Source organism: Typopeltis vanoorti, chromosome 18 (assembly GCF_054136105.1).
Source record: "Typopeltis vanoorti isolate ZY-2024b chromosome 18, IOZ_Tvanoo_1.0, whole genome shotgun sequence".
In the NCBI taxonomy this organism is placed as follows: Eukaryota; Metazoa; Arthropoda; class Arachnida; order Uropygi; family Thelyphonidae; genus Typopeltis; species Typopeltis vanoorti.
This window is the reverse complement of record NC_143566.1, coordinates 68,575,949-68,602,754: the sequence shown is the minus strand read 5'-3', so window position 1 is coordinate 68,602,754 and position 26,806 is coordinate 68,575,949. Positions and strand designations below refer to the sequence as shown.

General features: G+C 34.2%; 2 protein-coding genes across 3 annotated transcripts in view; one reads left to right on the top strand and one right to left on the bottom strand.

The window, feature by feature from the left end:
* The window catches only part of Trs31 (trafficking protein particle complex subunit 31), a 331,260-nt gene that overhangs the window by 272,603 nt on the left and 31,851 nt on the right, over window positions 1-26,806 (bottom strand). The window lies entirely within an intron of this gene.
* LOC150096746 (uncharacterized) overlaps window positions 14,682-26,806 on the top strand; it is a 128,780-nt gene continuing 116,655 nt past the window's right edge. For both annotated transcript variants that reach the window (XM_090408250.1, XM_090408253.1), the window contains exons 1-2: window positions 14,682-14,842; window positions 15,677-15,862. In XM_090408250.1, the coding sequence (XP_090264376.1) occupies window positions 15,860-15,862 (3 nt within the window). In that variant the 5' untranslated portion in view covers window positions 14,682-14,842; window positions 15,677-15,859. The remainder of the gene's footprint in view (window positions 14,843-15,676; window positions 15,863-26,806) is intronic.

Genomic DNA, 26,806 nt, shown 5'->3' with positions numbered 1-26,806 from the left:
CCCAATAGAAAATTTGTGGGCCATAGTGAAAAAGAGACTTGGAAAATTAAATTGTGATACAAAGGGCAACTTAATACAATCCATTATAAGGTATAAATGTGTTCTACGTTGGTAGAGTCCATGCCTAAACGAATTAATGAACTTATTAGCAAAACAGGAGCACATAGAAATTATTAGGTAATTAAAGGTAATTACATTTTAATTAAGAAATTAAAATTTTTCTTTAAAATGTAAGTGTTCGGATTAATTTGCTCGCTACGATATACAGACGCGCGCACACACCGCAGTAAGCAAGTCGTTTCTTTTGCGGCTTTTTCGGCTTTTTCTAGAATTAAGATTTCGTTGATTTACTAAGTGAGTATATAATAAATATTTTATGAGGTTACTGACTGTAAAAATTATTCACATCCCCTGCTGATGATCATTCGTTAACCTGTTGATCATTTGTTAAAAGTAATCTTCGCCAAAACATCATTCTTCAACTCTTAACTCTTGCAAAATTTGGTGGCATCAAGGGTGAATGTTTAAAGATTTCCTTCCTCAAACACCAGATTGTTTAACTATATCAAACTTACGAAAAAACCATTCCCTACCTGTATAGCCCAAAATACTTATCAACAGTTTGAATCATTAACCTTTACCCACCCATATAAGCAGACTGCATTTTTTTTCTTTTTTTGTCGGTTGCTAACGGACAATATTGAACAACAAAGTACACGAGTTCTTTGTTGTTTATGGATGTACTTATGTTATGAGTGGATCAGAGTGTTTTTCGGGGAGGGGAGGAATGCTAAAGAGGAAATCGATTGACAGATTGAGTCTGTCGTTCACTGACCTCAGTAATATGAAAAGTACATGCTCACGGGAACAGGAAAAGAATGCTTATAGAGAAGATTAGAAACATTTCGTTCTCAGGGGAGGGCTCACGCACACACACACATATATACGCACTTGTATACTTGCTAAGCACGCTCTGACAAAGGAAGAGTTATAGAAGCAACAGCAATCAAGACCGATTAGCTCCTATTCACACGACATGCGAAGCTACAGTGAGAAAGAAGCAACTGTTGATATAAAAATTGTTGTCTGCGATTATAGAAATATTTATTTTTCGAGTTTAGGTGATTTTTTTTTCATGTTTTGAACTCCCCATTTTATTCAAGGCGAACAAACGATCAAAACAGTTTATTTTTTATTTATCTTTTTCGAAATGGTTCTTTTCAGAAACATACTATTGGAATTGCTCTATCTGTCGTCTGTCGAGCAAACAATAATAAAAATAGTGCACGAAGAGCGTGACGAAAGAGCTTATGTGAACAATATAAAAATAAAAATCTTTTGAACAGGAACATCTGGAATTAAGCATCGATAAATTAATCGATTTTTGAATATAGTAAAAAATAAATATCTTTTCTGGATCGCGGTAAATGAATTTTTCACGCTGGATGTGGATATCACAGTTTTTCTAGCACCCACAGTTTTTTTTGAGTGACATGCAATTTAGTTTTCATACACGATTCATAGCCATCGTATATTATTTGTAATTGTTTATATATTATTTAATATTTAAAGAAGATAAGAATATTGGGAAATGAATTCGCATTTATTTTAACATCGACTCACCCATGCAGAATTAGGAGCTTAATTGAGCCCAATCGGCTTAAGGCCTGCCCAGAAGTCAGTGTATGATTTTTAATATCGTTTCAAATTCTTTTGACAAATTTTATTAATAAAAATGATCCTATTGCGCCCAAAATGAAACCGCAACAATATTTTCTTATTCTTAAATTCCAAATTCTATTAGTAAATCCCAGCAACCCAGAGTCTATAACTTCTAATATATAATTTCGAAAACATTTTTTAAATCAAACGGTTTGATTAAAACAAAAGCTGGAATGATTAGTTTAAAATTTTGTGGAAATTTTTTTTAAAATTTGAAATACTAAGTTTCAACAAAAACCCATTCAACACAGTACCGGAATAACTTGCGCAAGGTTGGGGCAGAGAAAATGGATCTAAAAGGTTCTTAATTATTTTGCGTTTAAAAAAGTTACATACTGTATTTTGGTGTAAAATAAAATAGGATGTAAAATATATTATATTTTACAATATATTTTATAAATATATTGTATATAAGCTTTTTTAAAAAAAGTTGAACTATTCCCATACAGTTGCGATACCTATATGGATAGAACTAAAAGAAGACATGTATTTATAGCTAAAATTTGCTTTAAGGGTAGAAAAGTAATAGGAAAAAACGAGTAGCAAATCTCTTATTTGCTATGATGCCAGAGATGATATTCCTGTGCATAAATATATGTAGTTGGTCACGAGCTCAAGATTGTCCACCAGATGACCATCTGTTTACGAGGTGAACATCAAGACATTTGTTTACTAAACGAAAGTGAACACATGGGAGATGATTTTAAATTTTCATATTTGAAAAATAATCCTCAGAGTCAAATTTTATTAAGTAATCTTCTAGTTTAAGTTTGTCCAAAACGTAGGTCCAATATTAGGCTATTGACTGCACGAGTTGAATTTATTTGCGATAACTAAAACATTTTCTGTCTTTTGCAATCACCATAAAGTACTTTCTAATTGCATTTAGATGAGTGAAGCACTTTGTTTTTGTAATGAGCTTAACAGACTGAAGGAAGGACGAAGCAAAAGCAGCAGAATAAAGATCGTGCATTGATTCTTCCAAGTCCCAACGGTATTATTACATAAGGATCATTTTTAATTAACATCACACGTCTTTGAAATTTTAGACTGCATCTCCCCCCCCCTCATCCTAAAGTGTTACACAGCTTCATATTCTCTCTCTCTCTCTCTCTCTCTCTCTCCCTTTTCTGGTAAATTTATTCTTTAAAATTTACAACGAAAAATCATGCTTCTTCATCGGCAATGTTCTGCTGTAGTGTTCTATCACCATCATTACTTCATTTCTTCGAACACTGTAAAAACACTAATAGCTGCTGATTAACATTTTCATTTACATTTTCATTTAATTTACATTTTCCAAGTAAGCAAATAGACAAACAAGTCAAGTTTACGGCTGCAAGTATTGCAAGTCTAGCTGACCCTGCACGTAGTGTAAGACCACGGCAACTCATGGTAAAAGTAGAATAATCTTTAACATTTATTATATCCAAAGTAAAATACTTTCTACATTTATATCTCCTCCTGAGATTTTTATTTAATAAGGTTAAAACACCTTATGGTAACTTGTTGTGGTAAAATACTTATAAGCCCTGTATTACTAAAATCTTGGTATTTCTAGCCTGGCTCCCACTGATGAGACCTCAATAAAGGTCGAAACCGGTCTGGGTAGTGGCCCCTTGCCTTTAATGCAAAACATCATACATCTCCTCTAGGAGATGTGTTTTGCATTAAGGGTAAATATTAAGATTAGTGATCAGAGCTTATTATACTTTTACCATGAGTTGCCTTGGTCTTGCACTACGTGCAGGGTCAGCTAGACTTGCAACACTTGCAGGCGCAAACTTGACTTGTTTGTCTGTTTGCTTACTTGGGAAATGTAGTAAAACCAGTTTTAAAATAGCTTGGTATCTTATATATATATATGAACAATATCCACACTCTCTTTCAATCGGAATCGAAAGGAAAGATCTGGGCTCCAATCACTTTGCCTCATTTTGCATGACAATGCGAAGCCACACGTTTCACGCGAGGTATCTGATCGTATGGGAAAATATGGATGGCAAGAGTTTCCTCATCCCCACTTACATCCTGATACAATTTCTCCAGACTTCGATCTGTTTTCTAAGTTCCGTGAGAAATGCTATCATTCATGACATATCTGCTGAAGTGATCCGACTTATCACATATATCAACAGAAAAATTTTGCTGACAAAAATACACACCTTTCCCAAACGTTGATCAGCAGAGATAAGACAGGATGGAGATTACATCGAAGGCCTGTAAATGTATTTTGTTAAATAAATGTTCTGTTTAACAACAGGGGTACTGTGTACAACTTTTGAAATGATCCCTGTATAATAAAACATTTTGTTTGAGATTAATGTGAAGCGAATATGCTTTCACGTTTCCATAGCAATAGCAGGTTCCGTTTGTGTCTTGCTTGGGTAGTAGCTTAGTTAGTGCTGTGAATAGCAAAATATTGTCCATAAATTATGTGCGCATTATATTTATATATAAAGCATGAATTTAGATAATTCTTCAGTTTGTCACTGCCATCCTAGATGGAGTACGCCTGCTGCTAGTGGAAGGTCAATAATAATAACACTAGTTTTTATTTAAAACTTCAGATATCTTTTTTGTTTATTTGGATATAAAATACTGATAAACGAAAACAGTTCCTGAAAAAAAAAAAACGCAAAAAACATGAATGAAGAGGAAGAAAAAATAATAGATAACTATAAAGTTGCTACAGCTCGAGAATTAACAAATTTTAAGCAAACCGCATACTGGCGAAGCAGGTCTGGATTCACACTGCGTAACAGTAAAGTGCATGATATACATGTGACGTCAACATGACGTCCACAACGCTGAAGTATGAATCTAAGCTAACAAAACTGTGTTTTTTCTACATCAAAACTATGTTTTCAGACTGAAGGGCCAACAATGTCAGACGTGTGGGAGCCATTGCGAACTGCACTATGTTGGAGTTGACATAATTTATAATTTTTAACCAGAAATGGAGTGCCAGTTGTTGAAAGTGATGCAAAATTTTTCACTTGGCTAGTTACATTCATGTTAATGCAGAAAATATTCATGTTAATGCAGAGAATCGATAGCTATATAAATATTTATTCATATTCCAACCCTTAGTTTTAGTAGTTATTCTTTTCTCACACGTTTCTGTTGTTTGACCGACTGTAGTAAATTTTTCCCATTGGGTTGGATAGTATATTGTATACTGAGACAAAAAATTACGTTTTTCGTTTCTTTTATATTTTACCGTAGTGTAAGCAAACAATAAGTCGACTTAAATTTATGAATTTCGCGTGAAGTACCTTCGCACGCACCCCTCCCCCATTCACACATGGTTAAATTAAAGCACTTGAATCCTATAGCGCAGAAATATCCTTACTATGACGTATTAATAATACATACTTAATACCACTAATAACAATGCATACGTCTCGCCGCTTTCATAGCCTTGATTGTTTGGTCTGGATTACGACTGAAAAACTGAGGACACGAGGGCTTGACGTTTGTTAACGGCGTTTATTCTCAAGCTAGCCAACCTCTTTTGTGGGATGAAAAAATCCTCCGCTTCCATATGAGATCAGGTAGCTTAACTTCAGTTGAAAATCCGTTATAGACGCGATTTCGTCCGAAAGATCACCCCACCCCCGTCTTTTGGACGAAAGGGCACTGTCGTTAATGACAGCTACAAAGGACTCCTTCTACTTCGAGATTTAATTCTAAACAGTAATGAACTGCATAAGACTGGCTGTATTCCATGACATGTCAGAAGATGTGAACGAAACCTAAACGTGAACGGGTTCTAACTGAACAGCAGCGAAGATAAATCTATCACTTTCTAATTGGCATAAAAATACAGATTTTTACTTGTTTTGTGTTTTTCTGTTTTTTTTTTTCTTTGTTTACAAATAGGTAGACGGTCAGAGATACTTTTGTATTTTCATGTAAACGTGATATAGGTAAAAAAAAAATGTGTCTTTATATGACCATTATTTAATGTGGTGTATAAATAGATTCTCTGATAAACGAAGTCGAAAACTAAAATTAAATAAACTAAAGAAAGATTTTTCTTCCTATTATGCACTAAACAGTCCTAAATACGAATGCAATTTCCAGTCTCCATACCACTGCCAAAAAGGTTAAGCATGTTCTTCATGAAAATGAAAACGGTGCTAGAAGCTATGAAAAATGCAAGAACTGTCCAGGAGTCGAACTAACACCTACCCATATCTATTCTTGTCCAGCAATTGCCGAAATTAACAATAATCTGTGCAAATGACATGGATCATTTATGCAAGGATTCCAAATTCCAAATTTCAACAAATTCTGTCTATCCGAAGTTTTAGAATAAGTCGCATTGTACGGTCGTCAAATACGTAATAAGTACTTTAGGCATTTTGAAAAACGCACTTGACTCTGAACTTAGTTGTAAAAAAATACAGGGGTTATTCTATCATACTTCCCAAGCGTTCATTCACTAGCCTTGTGGACTGCGTGGGTAGAGTCCTATCGTACTGAAGGTATGATAAGTTTACAACTTTTGATACGCATAGTGTAATGTGTAACTACAAGTATATGTAGAAAATACGGCAATAATATATACCACACCCATCCGTTGTAGTAATGTCTACAGTAATAGTGATTTTTGATAATTTCACACTTCAGGCATTGCTTTTCTTTTGGACACCTATTAAAACCACATATTACTATTCACGCATCCGAGATTGTCGTCGATAACGTTCGAAAGAGAATGATGTAACTAATCAACGATTCTTCTCTTAAAATGTTTAGTACCCTGGGTGGGTATGAAAAAGTATTATGTATGATCTTTAGACAAGATTTCTGGATTAAATAACCCTAAACCCTTGAATTACTTACGATCCTAACATGGATTTCCGACTTTTCGTTGGATTTTGAGATTGTCACAAAAAGCGACAGAGAGAGAGAGAGAGAGATTCTGTATCAGATAAAATTTATGCTGATTTTTTGATCTTGTTTCTATCTTAAGATCTAACATGTTTGTACACACACTCAAAGCTAAAAATTCTTGAGATAACTCTCTGGTTCTGCTCGAACGATATTATCCCGGTCTCTATTTTCGAAATTGAAATGATATTGTAGCGTGCAATTTAGAATAAAAATAATTTTTAATTAACTGAAATGGTCGATAAATCTTAGTAAAGATTTCATCAAAATCCCTTCAACCAGATCGGCGTTGTATTAATAAGAGGAAGGACATATGGATGGACAAAAGCGAAGCTAATAAATTCGTACGCACTGATGCAAAACGCACCTAAAAAATCAGGAAGACTTCGTAATTTTTACGTTTGGCTTTTCATACAACCATTTACGAAGATTTCAATATAAAGAGAACTAAATCAAAGAAGATTTTGTTATAAAAAAAAAAAAAAAGGTAACGACTTATTAAGGTAATTTTAAGCTATGCTGTTCTTTGATAATATTCCCACTTCCGACATTACTTTTTTTTTTGGACAAACATTAACCCTAAAATTGAAACCACATAATATTCTTCACGCATCTTGACCCTCAACGATTCCTGTCTAACAACACTTCGATATGTAAGTTATTCCAGAGCTCTGGCTATACGAATTTTACTGAAATACAGTGTTTAGAATCCTTACAAAAATCTGTTGAAGCATTTAAACGTTTGTTTTAATCATCAATTTTCCCATGCAAAATCTGTCAAACAGTTTCGAAATTATATGAAGGCAATACTTGCACTCGGCAAGATGGAATTTAAAGGTTTTTTTAATGTGAAAAACGAAGCAAAACAAAACGATGTGTCAAGTGCATTTCTGGGCTTCAGATGTGATAATGAAAGATGTCGATATACCAGAATGCTATTTCATAAAACACACCTTTTTATCTTCGATGACTTCCTCATTCAGTTACAATACCGTTAAATATTCACATTAATCGCTCAAATTTCTATCTATAATTCCTCTACTTTCTTCCAAGCCTATTTATAATACGTGGTTCACTCATTTGCATTACAGCTTCCAATTCACCAGACCAATTTTTTCTTGTTTAACTTCATTCACTTTATCACTTCTGTACTCTGGAAATTTCTCCTTGAGTATTTCCTAGAAATTATCGTTTTCAAAAAGATCGAGATTTTTTTTTCTCAACTAATTCCGACACCAGAGTTCAATAGCCTTTCGTGTTGGGTATTAACATTTAAAAGAAATGATAAATAAATAAATACCCTTGAAAGAAATAATTTTTGAAAAATTTTTAAATATAGTCGCTCCGAAGAAAACATAATTCACAGTGTGACTTTGAAAACGAAAACAGGAAATTCCCTAACGTATGTTAAAACACAAAACAAAACAACAACAAAAAAGGTTTGATGGCCACAAAGAAAAGAAAAGGAGGAACAAATGCAGAATACCAAAACCGGGAAGCAAAAGTATGTCGAGATTTTCCACTTCCTGTTTATCTCAACATTATTACAGGGTAGGATGTTCTAGATTTTGTTGAAACTGTCAACGGATTACCTGTTAAGTTCATGTAAAATAAAATTATCGATTCACTGGATATGACGTAAGCAATCAGATGCTCTCGAAAAATTAGATTAAGTATATGATATTTATATTGACTGATCGCTTACCTAAATTGAAGAAATATACATAAATATTTAAAAAAAAAAAATCCGTTTGAAAAAAAAAACAAGCACAATACCAACTTGAATGTACTGAGATGGCCTAAAATTCGCTTTGTTGGCGTTAAATTGAGAAGACTGTAACATAATTTTCACATTCGAGGCTACGAATAACTATAACCCGCGCTAGACACTGACGCCATCAAATTATATCCATCAAAGATGGAAGGAATATTAATATGCCATTTCAGCCGGTTTCAGAAGAGGGAAGGATTTTTCTTTCCGAAAAATAGAAACCGGCCATGGAACAGTCTCATTTAGCAGTAAAAATAACTTACCGGCACGCTAATATCCAGTTTATAACAGAAAACCAATGACATGCGAATGGAGCTACCATTCGGCTTTATAGATTGCTATAATACTCACAGCAAAAAAAACCACTCTAGGTAAATCTCAAATGCAACAACAGTTCTGAAAACGTGTGGGTTACGATCCTTTGTAAGGATCACGACCAATTTAAAAGAGAATTAAAAACTTAAAATTATTTATTTTTTAAAGGATTTTATCAGCAAGCTTACGAGCACAACTAGTTTTTGAATTTATTTTTCGATGTTTTGATTGATTTTCTTGAAATGAAATAAATAAAAATAAAATTTGATTTAAGGAAATTGCTATAAAATAAACTTCATCTTGACGATTTTTTTAGACAAGCAGTTTAAAACATTTGTTTTAAACATCCATATTTCTTAACCAGACAAAGATAAACGAAAGTTCCTTGAGACAATGCAGGCACAATATATTTCACATGTAGCAGTGTAAACTGAGACATCTAGTACCAAGGAGGAGCAGTATACAAGAAACATCGGCTTTTAAGTGCAGATGTTCGTGTTCCTATACAATATTTCCTTTCCTATATATTTTTCCTATACAAATATGAATTTTTATCATTCTTGAATAAAAGAAAATTTATATTTAATTTTATTCATATCCCAAGGGTGATGCATCAGTTTATTGAAAGCAGCAGTATCACAAATTTTGACAAACTTTGGGATTGACGTTTTTGTTATTCAACTGGCATAAAAATATGTAAATACCGAACAGAAATTCATTACTGTTATGATTTAATTAACGAGGATATCATCATAAATCTCCTTGAAAGAAACAGGGATTTATTTCGTGGGTTTCAGTTTTCAAGTCCTGTTTCAATGGTGAAAAAAAAAAAAAAAAAAGAAAGCATGCAAAACAATGACTAAAATGAAACATAATTTCCATATCTACAGTGTTTTTTTTAATAAAATCGTTTCGTTTGTTTGATTGACAGACTAAGACAGATGTGGTATAATGTTTCCATATTTTTACAGTCACAGTGGATTCTGTTTGTTTGCATTAATCTTGGTAGATTAGTCAAGACATGTTTCGTTGTTAAGAGCACAACTGCTGAGACCACTGTAGCTGAATAGTAAGACACCACCACTTCCAAACATTCTTCATACAAATATGTGCATCATGCTTTCCGGTGAAGGGCGTGTTATAACGGTTACTGGAGAAAGAGAAACAGGAGACACACGGATCCCTTCAATTATTTTTGAAATTAAAAAAAAAAATATGAAAGAATATTGATTACTGTGATTTCGATGCGATGCATTAATTCGATAATTATAAAAGAGAGAATAAATAAAGGGAGTAAAAAAATTTCGTCGAGATATGATTATTTGTCCCCTGATGCAGTAGGGCAACAATATGATAAACTCCTTTAACATGGGATGGTTAACTCTGGAAAATCAGGTGTAAAAAGTAGTGTATCAATGCATTGATCTCGTTAGCTTTTAAATTTAAATTAAATAATTTGTTTAATGTATTTAACTGAATTATCCAGATTCATTGTATGCCTTTATGGTATGTTTAAAGTGGTTTTATGCTTGACATAGGATAACGCAAAAACGATTGTCGCAGTTCGACTAACTCGTGCTTATATATATATATATAAGCACGAGTTTATATATAAACAGTAAGTAAACTATATACAGACTAAAATATGAAGTTCATAATTAACAGCTATGACCAAATCAATACTCGAGATCCATCACCCCAAGTAAGGATGACTGTATATATTCACACTCAGTCTTATCTTCTCTCCCTAGCTTTATCCTATCCACCAGTCATAATTACCTCTAATTATTTCACATATTACTTAAATTCATCGTTTTTAACGAGTTGCTGAAGAGCATTCCACATTTTTGCAGGCCTAAAATTAATAAATGAACTTCGTATATTTGTTCTAGACTCTAGCCAGATTCATTCAAGTACAACAGACTCCTGATATCTACCTCCTGTATGCACTGAAAGTAACTTATAAACTTCAATTAAATCTTCTATCTATTTCCTCTTAAATAAATTCCACAAATTGCAGCTAACCAGCCGATTTTCATAATTATCGCAATAATAACCCCTCTACAGACTTAGTCTTTTTTTTTTTTTTTGTCTTGAATAGCCTCGATTTTCTTGACATCCATTAAAAACCTTGGTAAATAAAGCTAGGAGACACAATCTAATATTACGATACCATAACGTCATTTTTTCTAAGAGTAAAGGTTCTTTTAATTAAACTTACGATCTGCTGAGCTTTAGTAATGGTCTTATAAATATGATAAACTTGCCTATCAACTAGAATACCCTAACGCATGTATATCTTGCTGAAGCCTGTCTATTCAATACCCATCGATTATTTTCTTACCAAATGGCATAGACAGGCAATTGTTCGTATTAAAATTTAAACCCTACTTCACCTATAGGGCCATCCTGTATTTTATTTATTTATTTATTCGTATGATCATATAGGGCCATCCTGTAAAAGTTATTCGAACAAAACAAGGGCTTTACCACCAAATCCTATGGCATTCCTACTCCTAATCACCACAGAAATTAAGGAAAATCGATATATGTTGACCTTTAATCCCCCACTAGGACTTTGATCTTCTGAGGTCCTAAGCTATGTCACTTTTAAGAGAAAAAATTAGAAATATTATTTATGCTGACTGAAGTAACCAATAAAAAGTAAACACGAAACTGATATGAATGAAAGCATTGGACACGAGTACAGATAAAACAATGTTACTGCAAACTAACTTAAATATTAAAAGTTCTTTCGTGATTTTTCAAAATCGAAGTAATGATTGATATACCATAATGCTTATCACTGTCGATGCAATTGCTTAGGACAGGCAGTTTTTCATTTAGCACTACTGTCAGCAACCAGATCCTTTGTGTTTAAATAGCAAAAAAAGCTTATTTATACATTAAGAACTTTAAACTGAGTCATATCCTTGTTGAGTATTTTATGAAGGTCGATAGATGTAGAGAACTGTCTTTTCCTCAAATCTTTATTCATCTACTTGCGATAAAAATTGAAATCAATTAATTTTTTAGGCCCTCCATATTATTAAGGAGCTCATCTGTAGCTCAGTTAGCTCGTCACGCGCTACTTAACCACTCACGATTTAATTTTGTTAAAGTAATTATAATGATACTTTTAGAATCTTGTTTCTAACAAAATAAAATTCAATTTGTAATTTTTCTATATACAGTACTTTGATTTCTTATTATGCAAGACGAAAAAAAAAAAAAACCAAGCGTTAGTGGATTAAATAAATGCCCACCTGAAACCTCTTATGTTAATAATAATTAAAAAAACCTTCATATCTATAATAAAATTCAAACACGAGTCTTTTCAATCAAATAACAATACAACAAAACCACTGACCTGAAGAAGCATATTTGTTAGTAACAAAATTTGAATTTATAACGATAATAAAACTTTTAGTTATATGTAAAGATCAATTAAATTTCAATAGCAATTCATTTAATATGTAAATAAAAATAAAAAGGCTCCTCCGGGTGATGATACATGTCAGCAATATTGTAATTTTTTTTAAAATTTCCCCTTTTTTAGTTTTTGTTAGAAAATATGTGGGTTAATGTGCCCGTAGTTCCTTTCATGGTCCATTTGCATTCATTCTTAAACAACCTAGTGATAACATCCATTTTCATAATACTAACGATCTTAGCCTTTTTCGAGTTATTTATTTTTTTTTTTATGTGTCCTATTTCCTAAAATGAAACTATCAAAGGTGTGGTGCCTGTCGGTGAAAAGAATATTAACCATTACCATAATTTTGGAAACAGAATTGCAGTCTTACACTAAAAGAAACAACTATTCTGGATAATAATAATAATAATAATAATAATAATAATAATAATAATAATAATAATGTTGGCATTTTTTTGTTGTGTTGAGATCTTCTTATTGAACTAAGTTGGAGTCTTTTGTTTCACTCTGGCAACCTGTCTATATCTTCCGAGCTTTTTATTTGTATAGACTTTGAAGTCTGTGACTTTCTCAAGAATATTTTGCCGTCTTTGATCCATAAAAATTGATACTTTTTTTTTCTGTTTTTTCTTTTCTTGCTTGGTTCAAAAGATTCTGATTGAAAGGTGTTAAATACTCAGATAGAAAGATTGGCTTATTGTCTTGCGATGCATTTAAATCCTTGACTACTGGTTTTTTCAGTCTGCTGGCTTTTATGAGATTGTCTCTTGTAGCCTTGCTTGTCAGACGAACTATGACTGGTGCGGGTCGTGGCGAGTCTTGTTTTTTGTTCTTCCTGGGAAACCGATTTATGGTCTGAATATCATTATGCTGTAGGGGGATGTCAATTTCATGGCCTAACTTTAAAATTACGTCTCTGAGATTTTCTGTGGATTCAGTTTCTGGAAGACCGTTTATGACAAGGTCTTCTTTATGTTGTTGTTGGTTTAAAACTTCGTATTGTAGTTTCAGGAAATTAAAATCTTGACGGAGTTCCGATGTGTCTTTTATCAATTTGTGCTGCCTGTCAGTTAATGCGTTAATGATGGTTTTAATGTCTTTTACCGTTTGTAAGACTTCTTCGACTTTTGAATTATTAAATTTAACAAACTCTTCATATTCGCTAATTTTTTTAATAATAATAATAACAATGATAACTATTCTGGATAATAATAATAATAATAATAATAATAATAATAATAATAATAATAATAATAATAACTATTCTGGATAAGACACATCATTAAAAAATTAATGATAATTTACAGTCCCCCTTCCTAAAAAGGCGGGATTGTAAATCTAAAAATCTCCCCTTTTTACTGTGTCTAAATCTTTATAGGTCGTAGACGATTTTCATAGTCCAACGTGAAAAAAATCGCACCACTGGAGGCTTGCAATGGTTTGAACAGAAGAAAAAAAAATTCACGTTTGGTTTCTTTCTTCCTGACTAACTAATCCTTTTCCCACGGCACTAAACGTGACATAATGTTATAACCTTTCGTGTATGAGAGGGTGTCATTAAAATTGGGATAACAGTTTCGCATTTAAAGCTCTTGTTTCAGTTGGTTATTTTAGATTACCCCAAAGTAACTAGGTCAAGAGGCGTGTATATCTGCCTTGTTTATCTTTTTATTAGAAATGAAATATCCGAGATTTAGAGAAAAAAAAAACCTCTGGTATCACCAGCTAACTCAACTTTAACGGAAAATCCCCATATCAAGTTTTGGTCTTGTGCTACGACAGAATCGCACTCAGAATCAAAATCGAACTAAAGACTGTTCAACAGTGATATAAGCAATGACAGTTATCCAAAAATATCACGAAAACAGCACTGATATCAAACCAGCTTAATCATATACACCCCCGAAAGTAAATTTAGAAAATAACACAGGAGAAGAAAGAAATAGCTTCTGTTAATATACAGATTTTTTTTTTTTTTTTTTTAATGACACCGGTTAATTAACTGGAAATTGAAAATAATCTTTCTTTCCTAGAGGGGAGATTACATCCTCCCTGACTCACTCCTCTACCTTTAGAATCAACACCAGTCGCGAAAGTTAAAAAAAAAAAAAAAAAAAAAAAAAAAAACTCAACGAGGATGCTCTGCCATTACGAGAGTTAAATTCAGTTCTGTACTACGGTTAACTCGCGGAGCTACTTTTAAAAGAACCCATAACAAGAAAACAGCTGCAGGATACTGTACACAGTTATGTTACCATCGAGAATAACATTCCGGGAAATGATTCGATCTTAAAACCCGCAGAGATACGCTTGTAAATGCACCGATATTTAAAGAAAACCAAATGATTCATTGTACGATCTAACGCACTTGAGCTAGCGTTAAGGCAAGCTGGAGAGCGAACGGGTCGATGACGTTAAGGGGGGATAGAAGAGGGGGAGAAGTTAGTAAACGGTATGCCACTTCCCCCTAGAAACAGCTGGGAGATCACGTGATGCGCGCGACTCATTGACGTCATTTCCAGAACTGAAAGCGTAGCCACAGTCAGCTGCCGCCGGTTTTACCTGCTCCCTAGTACCAGTGGGACAAATGTCGGAGTACGTGATGATGTTCGTGCCAGTGGAATGGTAACTTTCCTAAGTTTTGAACACACGGAAGCTTGAACTTGCACGTTCAGGAAACTCGAGGTTGCGAATAACAGGTATGTAGCAACTGTAATTTTCGTAATAGCTATGTTGTCTTCCCCCCCATGAGCCGCCTGCCATTAGAAGAAGACATGCAGTCTAAAGACAATAGTGAACTATTCTTTCAAATTAAATTCATAAACCATCAAACGAAATTAATCCACTTAAATCTATTGTAAAGAAAGATGTCTCTTGTATCTATTTTTCAAAGAATGTTTACCAAAAGTACACAAGAAATTTAACATATTTTCAAACGAATTTTTTTAATTGTTTTCTACAACGCCTTCGTTAAAATGAATAGTAGAACTTTTTACCATATTAATTCCGAATAAATAATTAATGGGATAAAATAAGAAAAAACAAAAGATGACAAATATTTCCTAAAAAATTTTTCTGCACGGAATTAAAACGCTTTTGTAATAACACAAAGAAAAAAAAATCTTAAAACTAAGAATCATAAAATTTAGCAAACTCGGTTTCACAAGCTTCCATCGTTAATGTTTTTATCGTCTGATGTAAGCAGACGATAAAATATCCAAGAGATAATATGAGATACAGAAATTACTTAGGATTAGAATTAATTGTACATACAAATTTTTAATTAAGTAATTAAAATCTAGTGATGCACGCTGTTGATTTAAAAAGTTTGATAAAATACATAAAATTTTCATTCTATAAATTCTAATTATACTAAATTTAATACCTGAAAATGAATACAGCGAAGTCAATGAATTAATGTTAATCAGTATATGTATTAGCACATAAATTCCTGATCGTCAATATTTATTTTATATTACTACTTGTCGACTTAAATCACATATCTTAGATTTTTGCATTTTTTTTTTTTAAAGATTGTGATCATCAGAATACATACCATCACAACTAGCTACAATTTCAGACAGTTCACTATGGTTGACATGCGCCGTAACAGAAGCTATTTTTGTTCGAAGCCTTCCAGCGCGGGTTGGGATGACTCACATGCGCCAAATACCATATGATCAAGACAAAGTAACCAGGAAACCATTACTTCTCTAATGGTAGGTTCATCATTAATAGAAGAAAATAGCACGATTTTTATCTATTAAAATAATCCACTTTAATCAAGGAGTGTAACTAAGTTTTAAAAAATTTCAAAGTATACTAAAATATGTGAAAAACTGTTTTATTAAAAGTTGAAAGACGTTATTTTAAAAAAAAAGATGACAAATCAATGTTGACTCAAAATGGAAGTCACAGAACAGTCTATATTACACCTGTGCGTGTATTTGAAAGAGAGCGAGAACCACGAACGCCAATCTGAGAGCAGAATGCGAAAATTGTAAAAGTTACAGTAAGCTTGAGACTAAATGGACCCAGACAAGAAGTTCGGTACAATTCTTAACTGTCATTTGTGGGTGCTACTTTGTGTCTAAGCTCTCTAACAGTATAATTAGTGCTATCAAGATCGAGTGTTTTATGATCTTTTTTGGAGTACAAGGTGTGTATATAGGAGGCTATTCGAATGTGATTTTCACCTGAAATGAAGTTTGAACAGTTGAAATTAAAAACTATACTGTTTTTAACGTATTCATCGAATTTATTTAAATGAGCATAATCATATACAATATATCACTAACATGATTCAGTACTTTGACTTTCATGTTCTTTTAATGCTATAATGTATTATAAAGGTACTATATAATTATGTATATGTATTGTGACATTGTATGTTGTATGTAATGAAATAATTACAGCAATTATCTTAAATGCTCAACTCTTATAGTTTTTCCGGAGTATTTAAATACTTGATTCACATTTCATTCACAATAAAGCGTGCGAAGTTTGCTTCTCCTAGCTGTCCAAAAGACACTACTGGAGGGTTTAAAGCTCGAGCAGCAGGCCCGGAGATACTTTGCTGCATGGAGAGAGAGAGGGTGGGCTCAAAATCGCGGTTAGTCGCTGAACGTTAACTGTTAAAATTTAAGATTTTAATTTAATGGAGCTTCCTAAAATAAAGTTAGAGCTAAAGCCACTGACCAGTATTTTATTTACCAAGTATGAACTTAAATAAGCAAATTGATAGTACTATTTTAATATACAAGACGATGTTAGACAAAATTCATAGCATGAAACATGATACAAAATAATACGCAACTTTAACATATAATAAATGTCGCTATTTCTTCGTATGGAATTGTAAAATCAGACAAAAATAAAATTATTTTTAAAAACGATAATTTTCTCTCTAAATTTGAAAAAACGATATTCAGAATTATAACATAACAGCCAAGATACATTCACTTTGCAAGTTCAATTCAGAATTAACTAAAAAGGTCAACAATGATGGTAGCCATGATAATTTAATTAAACACTGATTTTGGCTCTAGTAAAGACGGTTATAAAACTTATTTTCTCACGACGAATGAACTCAATGCGTTCAACTTCAGATATAAAACAAGAATAAACATTCAGATGTCCATTATAATACCAGTAGATGCAGTCCATAAACACAGGAAATACTTGAAAAGCTGTGGATTTTGAAGTATTTCCTGTGTTGCTAGAAATGTCCTCCATAGCATCCAAGAAGCCCAAACATATGACTATTCGACTTAAAAAAACTATAACTTTTTTTACACGTATTTGGCATCTTGGAAACGACGGCCTGGATGACAACATGTTACATAAAACCCGACTTCTGAAACTTGAAGTATTTGCTGTAAACAATGACTAATCGCTAGGGAAACCCATAGTGTACCCTTTCTTGCCATTTATGGCTCCATATAAACCTAACGTTTCTATAGCAGAAGAACATCCATTCTCCAAGTAAAAACTAATACAGTAAACCGAAATATTTTCAAAACCACTGGTTATTTTATTTTTTCATTTTGTCTACAGACAACGAAATAGGCTGGAGACTGAAAAATATCTTTCGGGAATATAATTTTTTCATAAAAAAAACTTTTATATGGAAAAGGGGACAGTAGAATCTTATATTTTCCCCAAGAGGCAAATAGTCAGTAGTGTCTGAGCCTTCAGAGTTACGGTATTACTAATGCGCTCGAAGAACTTCACTCTTTGTTCACTATGCGCAACTTCAAGGAATGATCTCGCTGTTCCCACACCCCTTTCTCCACTGAATATATAACCCTCCTTAACCATATAAAGAAAAGACGAATAAAAGAAATTTCCACTCGTAATTCCTTGACGCCATCATTCAGTGTTGTTATTTCTGTATCTCTTATAGCATATTTCGTTTGATCCTCAACTTATCCTTCCCTTTACAATATTCTCACTCGATGGTTCTCTTATATCTTCATTCCTGATATATTCTCTCCGTTTTCCTATCTCCGTCATAACATATTCTTTACGTGCATTCACGAAGCTTCTCTCGCTACTTCCACATTAAACCTGGAGTATTCTTTGGACCTAATTACCACCTGAATTTCATTACCAGTAGAATCTTATTTACTTGTCACACCACAATTCCTTTCGGTAGTGTTTTCGAAAAATTTAAACTGTTTCTGTCACATTTATCTGGAGTGTTTCATCTCGCAAGCAGGCAAACTGGCACCGTAAACACACACAGATACAGTCAGGAATACTTAACACAATCCCTGCAGCCATAGGTCTGAATTGTCAGCTATGCAGGTCCCGAGCCCGGATCAAAATAGGGGGGGAGGAGATTGAGGTGGTGCCGTACCTCCCCGTAAAAGAGGCTCACGGCCGTTGAATCACCATACGAAATGAATGTTTCTGTCACACAAAAACACAGCTTTATCTCTCAAGGATATATACTCCAAAAATATTGACTTTTTGTCCATTCGCTGCAATCGGTTTTTCATTTTGACTTTTGGTCAAAACAAATTGGTAGAGGATGAATTTGTGTTTTGAAAATTGTAGATAATGAAATGACGGCCTACCGGAATTACGTGCAAAGAGAAAAGTGAACAATTATTTGTAAACATGAAATGTTGAACCTATAAAAAATTGATATATCATAAATTGGGAAAAATGGGTTTGGGTTATACAATATTAGCATTGATAAGAGGATGTCTGACTGACAGATATCAAAAAGTGGTATATACGGGGAATCTGAGTCTCCATGGTTTAAGGTAACAAGTAGTCTACCACAAGGATCAGTGCTTGGTTCACTGTTATTCAATCTGTACGTTAATGATATTGGGGAGGATTTGACAAGCGACATACAGTTATTTGCTGATGATGCAAAGATAGGTAGGGTAATCAGGAATGCTGCTGACATGCAGTCTTTGCAGAATGATTTGAATAAGCTGGAATTGTGGGCATGTGAAAATGGATGTCAGTAAATGTAAAGTCATTCACTTCGGCATGATTAGATATCCAATGTCGTATTATATCGGTGGGATTAGGCTATAAGAAACTGATGAGGCTAGGGATCTTGGAGTGTTAATAGATAGGAAGTTGAAGTTTAGGGGCATATGGCAAAGATTGCAAATGCAACTCAAAAGATAATTGCAATGCTGAAACGAACGTTCATATGTAAAGATAAGGAAGGTATTTTACCTCTTTACAAGGCCTTGATAAGACCTCACTTGGACTAGTGTGCGCAGGTCTGGTCTTCTGGTTTCCTTTGTGATTCTGATATATCGGAGAGAGTACAAAGGAGAGTGTTAAAAATATCAGGATTGTGGAATACTGATTATAAGACAGATTGAGAATTTGTAGACTGCAGACACTAGCAAACAGGAGAAAGAGGGGTGATATGATTGAAACTTATAAACTTCTGAAAGGGTCATACAGGATTTCAATTGATGGAATTTTTCAATTTATGGAGGGTGGGAAAAAGACGAGAGGGCATCCTTGGAAGCTGAGAATGAAGGCCGCCAAGAAGGGTGTGAGGGCTAGATTTTCTCCTCAGAGGGTGGTGCGTGATTGGAATGGATTGCCATTGGATGTTGTGAGTGCAAGAGTGTGAATGAATTCAAGAATAAGTATGATAGCTGGTATGTGTAGTATGTGGCCTCCCTCGATGAGTCTCTGACTCCCTGGAGATCTCTCTCTCTCTCTCTCTTAATAATAATAATAAAATCGTGGATGAATAGTAGGTTGAGAAGAAAGAATGTGGTAATTGTCTGTTTGTCAAGTTTAACATGCAAAATAAAAATATATAAACTGATTGCAGCGCATCTATTAACAAATTTAGAAGAAATAAAGAAATAATAGGTGGTAGGTAAATAGCTAAGAAATATTAGTGGAAGTTAATACTTTTCTGAAAATCCTTTAGTTTCCTGTGGTGCAATACAAACGACATAGTCGAATGATTCACAAAAGAGTAATATTAGTTGCAGTTTTTGTCATATGTTAAGTTTAGTTTGATGTTCCAAACTAAATGTGACCGTTAGAAGCATATGAGAATGTTGTAGAGATCGAAGTGGTTCATCTGTGTCATCCGGTTGACATCTCATCTTTTCCCAAATGGGTCGCAGCTATCATTAAGGCCAAAGGTAGGCTGGCATATTATTAATTTTCTAAAAAAACTCGTGCTCTGTTGATGACAAGTACTGGTCCAAATAACTTTCAAAGCATAGCGTACTTATGCTATGCGGCTTATACGAAATAGATTAAAAGAAAATTCTTTTCGTTCCTAGGTTAACTTATCTACATTATTTTCAGCAAATTTTATGTCTCTCTGGAACTCAATACTCCGAACTTGTTTTGCAGTTACTCTTTTTAAGTAAAACTTGAAGAAGCATTCCGACTACAGTAGGCTCACTCTTCATTATGAAAGTAATATGTTATTATTGTAATATCGATTGTGGGTTTTCATAATCAGCATCACATGCTCAGTTTTAGACTGCAACATGATTTTAGTAACAACTGGGATGGTAACCATGTCATAATAGAGTATTAGTCTGAATGGCTTTGAAAATTATAGAAGCCGATAGCATAAATATGAAATTTTTTTTCAAACCATTGAGATAAGAACAAATTTTCTCATAAAAAACTATTTCAAAATAGTTTTTTTGAATATTTTGTGTGGAATGCATAAATATTCAAAATATTCTTAGACTTAAAAAAAACAAAAAAACGAAAAGTATAAACGGATCCTACGAAACTGAAAAAAAAAAAAAAACGTTTCTGGTACCCAAAATCACTTTTTTTTTTTCAGTACATTTTTTCTGATTTACAACACTATGCTATGAAAAGTCATGAGACACATGACTATATATATTTTGTTTATAAAGATATAAACAAAATATATCTTTATTGACTGAAATTAATAACTTGTCCCACCTTTCCTTCTTATGATCTGTTTTAAATCGTGGAAGACTGTCTACTAATTTCTGTAAAAAACTGATGGTAGTTTCACTCCTTTAAAGCATTTATTTATGCCTTAAAGAAAGAATGACCTAATTCTGGTTCCAGTTCATTTCCCCTCCCCCTCCACACAGATGTTGTGTCGGCTTCAGAATGATACACTGTGCTGGCTGCAGTGCTATGATCTTCTTTTCTTCAAATGGCGTTTCTACAATCGTTACTTTGAGATGCGGAACATTATCGTGTTAAAAAATGTAAAGGATGGGACAATAAAATTGCTACAATGTATTTATCTATTCGTCTGGACAACTGCCTATGCACAAATGTACAGAACATCATGGGACCTTGCAAACGTGATTTCATGCACCAGTATCCTAATCCAAACCATGAGAAGCAACTCAACATCAGTGCACTGTCACTAGGAAACACTCTGGTAATAAACATTATTTAAGTACCTCCACGTGCATTACTGGAAGAATGGGTAGTAGGACTTTCTTACTGTGTGCCTTAGCCCATATCAAATGTGTATTAGTTGTTAATGGAAGCTTATGAACTGCATCTGTTCTGTAACATGTCGCAGAAACGTAGGGGATTCCTTGTGACTGTTTGAATCTCCAGATTCTCTTGGTAGGAGGGAGAGTTTAAGGGTGAAATGAGGTAACAGGTTTCTCAAGGAACATTGTTTCATGTCTTAGTACTTTCAGTAATCCTATGACTTCCATTTATTTCTTCCTCTGTAAATTTCCTTCAAACTAACAAAATGAGCCACATTAAAGGTTTTTGTTCCCACTGTATAACAAAACTTCCTTCAGACTGAATTTAGAAGAATTAATAAATCCTCCATTTTTCAGGTAAGTGGATCGTAATTCTTCCATTAGTCAATATATGTCTAGGCACACACACACACACACACACACATAGAAATCCTGGATACCATAATACGCAGACAGTTTCTCACTTCTCTTTCTGAATATCCTTGTACCGTTTAGGAACAAATTCCATTCTTGTAGCTTGAATTTTCAAAGTTTATACTTTTGCTTTGATAGATCTAAGTAACGCACTAATTCACTGAGCTCATCAAGAGCAACTAGATGTATATTTGGCTTCCCTGTCGAATAAAACATGGAACAAAGGATCATTATGGATCTTCCGAAAAGCACTGATCCTTTTCTTCATCAGGAACAGTAACTTCCTTCCAGAAAGATGGTGTAACAGTAATAACTTCAATGAAAACGGGATATGTGGATACGCTGATTTAATTTTTATTTTCTTCGAAAAGTTCTCAATATTTGCAAGACAGAAGTATTAATCTTCGAGGTAGTCGCTGGTTCACACAGATCACGGGAATGGCAAACAGCATACACTTTTTCTTTCCTTTCATCACTTCCGTCCGATTTAGGATATCACATTTATGCAGCATACGTATAGTGTCCAGATTTTATCTCTGTTCTTCCAAATGACGAGTAAAATATAAATAACAGGTTTATTTAATCCCTACTTGATGTAAAGCGTGCTGTGATTTTCCTGTAAACTGCTTGATGAATTCATAACAGAGTACGGAATGTTGCATGCATACACATTTTTAAAGGGGGGGAAAAAGTACAATCGGAGAATACAAAGTAGCGACTGATACTAACATACACGCCTGTTATATCACAATTACATTCTTGCATCCCCTCCCATTACCCTTCAGCACTACCAGTACTTCTACCCGCTAGTTCTGCCAGTATTAGTCTGCAATGATTTTTTTCTGTTTTCGTTTGGAGCAAAGTAAAACCTTGCTAACCTGTGGTTATTTAGACATCAATATTCAAGAAATGCATCTTAGCCTTTATCACATCCTTATTATAATACTGTACCCTGAAATGATTATATTATATTGAAATATTATAAATAAACAGCAAACTCTTAGTTTTAAAAGAAAACAGATTTAGAGGACACGGAGAGTCACCTATGCATAAATAACAGAATAGTTCATTGTATTCTATCAATGTGAATTTATCACCACTAAAGCGCTTCTAGTTTGCAGAAGTCCTCAGTAGTAGACTTCTCCAAATTTCTTCGGAAAACTTCTTTTGAGGAAATCCTCCAAACTTCAAAAAAAATTCTCGTATAAAAATTTTGTAAATTTTTATACAAGAGAAATTGCTGCGGAAGCAGTCCTTGCGTCAGACCCTAAATCTATTACATAGGAACTTGCTTATCTCGGATTCTTAATAACTTTATTAATCCAGGTTCCTGATTTTCTTCATTCTCTAGATTAGGTTTTCGATATTTTAACCCCTAATTCAGGTCATCCTACCAATGCATCGCATATTGTCAATCTAGTTCCATTACCCTTAGACTACTCCAAGGCGATACTGCATGTAGGCAACGTCTAGCAGGCCCATTATTATTATTATTATTATTATTATTATTATTATTATTATTATTATTATTATTATTATTATCAAGAGAGACCTCCAAGGAATCAGAGACATATCGAGGGAGGCTACATACTACATGCATCAGCTTTCATACTTATTCGTAAATTAATTTTAAGAATAAGTATGATAGCTGGGAAGCCCTCCCAAGCTTCAAAGGAAGCCCTCTTTTCCTTTCCCCACCCTCCATAAAATAAAAAATTCCATCAATTGAAATCCTGTATGATCCATTCAGAAGTTTGTACGTCTCAATCACATCACCCGTCTCAATCACATGTTTCTCGTGTTTGCTAGTGTCTGCAGTCTCCATAATCAGTATTCCACAAGCCCGATATCATTTTTAACACACTCCTTTGCACTCTTTCTGTTGTATCAGAATCGCAACGAAAACCAGAAAGCCAGACCTGCGCACAAATAGTCCAAGTGAGGTCTTATCAAGACCTTGTAAAGAGGCAAAATGACATCCTTATCTTTACATGTTGAAGTTCGTTTCAGCATTGCAATTATCTTTTGATTTGTATTTGTAATCTTTGCCACATGGCACCTGAACTTCAACTTTCTATCTACTAGCATTCCAAGATCCCTGGCCTGATCAGTTTCTTCTAGCATAAGCTCACCAGTATAATACGACATTGGATATTTAATCACAGCAAAGTGCATGACTCATTTACTGACATTCATTTTCCTACGCCTACAATTCCAGCCTATTCAAATCATTCTGCAAGCTGCATATCAGCAGCATTCTTGATTACTCTACCTATCCGTGATGAGTCTTTTGACTCCATGGAGGCCTGAATAATAATATCTTTGCATCATTAGCAATTAGTTGTATGTCACCTGTCAAATCCTTCCCAATATCATTAATGGATAGACAGAATAACAGAACCAAGGACTGATCCTTGTGGTACATCACTGGTTATCTTAAATCTTGCAGACTTACCCCCCCATATACCACTTATTTGATATTTTTCAGACAGCCATCCTTTTATCCACGCTAATACTTTATAACCCAAACCCATATTCGCCAATTTATGCAACAGTCTACATGCTGTATTCTATCAAAAGCCTTAGCCAAATCCAAAAGTCATGGTGTATCCACTACCCCCCCCTTTGTCTAGTTCAATGGTAACATTATTATAGAATGCGAGCAAGTTGCTAAAGCATGACCTTCCCTTAGTAAACCCATGCTGTTCATTGCAAAGCAGAGACTCTCTGTCAAACGATTTCTGAATGCGAGCCCTAACCAGATTTTCCAAAATCTTCACCACCACCACTCCTGAGATACTGATTGGTCGATAGTTGGATACATCGATTTTTGCATCACCCTTATGGAATGGAGTTACCATACATTCTTTCCATTCCTGCAGAATCTTCACTGTTCTGAGACTCAAATTATATAGCCTGGTCAAAGGAATAGCCAGTTCAGCTAATCACTCTTTTAGCACACGTGCTGATATCCCATCAGTCCCTATTGCTGAATTCTTATTCAGTTTGTGCAACAGTTCTAATATTTCGTCCTCATACACCTGAGTTTCTTCAGAAGAGGCAGCAGTGAACTTGATGTTGCATACACCAGGTTGATAGTTTTTAGCAAAATGGGCACTCATTAGTTGAACAACCTCTTCTGCGTCGCCACCCTTACACCATCTGCATTCAGAAGAGTTATTCTTTCATATTCATTCTTTCTTTTACTTGCAGCATATCGATAGAATTCTTGTGGGTTGTCTTTAGCACGCAAAACCAGTTTCTTTTCATAGCCAGACTTAACTTTCCGTACGACAGTTGTGACTTTTCTGGCCTGTTGACTGCTATCCTATTTATTCTTCGAACTCTTGGGACACATTCTAATATGGTATCATTTATGTATTTTTTTAAATGCTTCCAATGCACTGTCGATATTCTTCCCATCCAGCAACCGATACCATTCCGCTGAACTCAGTATACTCCTCAGTTGGTCATAATTTTCTGCTTTATAGTTCAGCATGTAACCTTTTCTGAATGGAACATTCATAAACCTAGTAACTTCCCAAATGAGTACCTCGTGATCGCTGTCACCAACTGAAACGCCCCCTGACACTAAAATCAAATCGAATCCTCTTTGACCTCGAGTTTCTTCTGTCACATGCTGCTTGAAGAAGTTGTCCCGCAACAGCTCAATAAATTCAATTTCATTTTTCTAATGATATTTTACTGCTACCCAATTGATATTTGGTTAATTAAAGTCTCCCATTATGATTACTATTTTAGTGCCCATCGTCTCTATTTGATAATGCATTTCTTCATCACTAGCAATAGTCCCAGTGAAGTGAAATTGTGGGATGAAAAAGCTGTCACCACCGTATGAGACCGGCTAACTTATCTTCTATTGAAAAAGCTGTTTTATTCCTACGTAAAGTTATATAAAGTTCCTTATGTCGACAATGAGAATTGAACTAAGGTCTTTATCAACCAAAGAGCGTGTATCAAGCGTTCTACCTGGCTGCGCCACAAAGGCGCTAAATATATTGTGGCCAGTAATTCTCGAACATGGAACGCAACTTCCCACAACTATTTTCTGTTTAAGTTGTTTGCTACGAAGTACCAGTCACCGGATCAGCCGACCCAAGCGATTGTCTGGAGCATCAGGTTCACACTGCACTGATAGCTAGTTTAAAAGTACGTATGACTCAGCGATCATTGTTAACCTGGGAAAAATTTCCCGATAAGAAAACAAAAAGTTGAGTGGGGGGGGGGAGTAAACGAATCTTGAGAGATAGAGGGGAAGACGACGCTTCTCTCTCTCTCTCTCTCTCTCGTAGCAGTTTAGTTGGACACCGGCGCCACTAAACGTGTCAAATAGAACGATCTCGGTAATTTCTGTCCCCCTCCCTTCTTTTCCTTGATGGAGTTCGAATTCCCGTCTAAACGTGTGGAATCTTTATAAGAGCTTTTCAGCTATAGGTGAGTTATCAGGCTTACAGTAAAGTGGCAAACTGTTTTTTATCCCTACAAAAACATATAAACTGACTAATAAACAAGGAAAATTACATTAAAAAACTCACCTGTTTATAAGTAACCATAATCAATATCCGAACAAAATATTAAAATTGTTCTTACTGATCCGAATATTCACCTGCACTCCTCGCTCCAGGAATGCAGACATCCTTCTCGTAAAATTCTTATCCTTGAAAATTCTATTAGGGAGTTTTGGTTTGTCAACATGCATTATCTCATTTCTAATCGACATTTAGCTACTGGGAAAGTTTTATTACGTATTTTTATTCATTTCAACGTGATTACTAA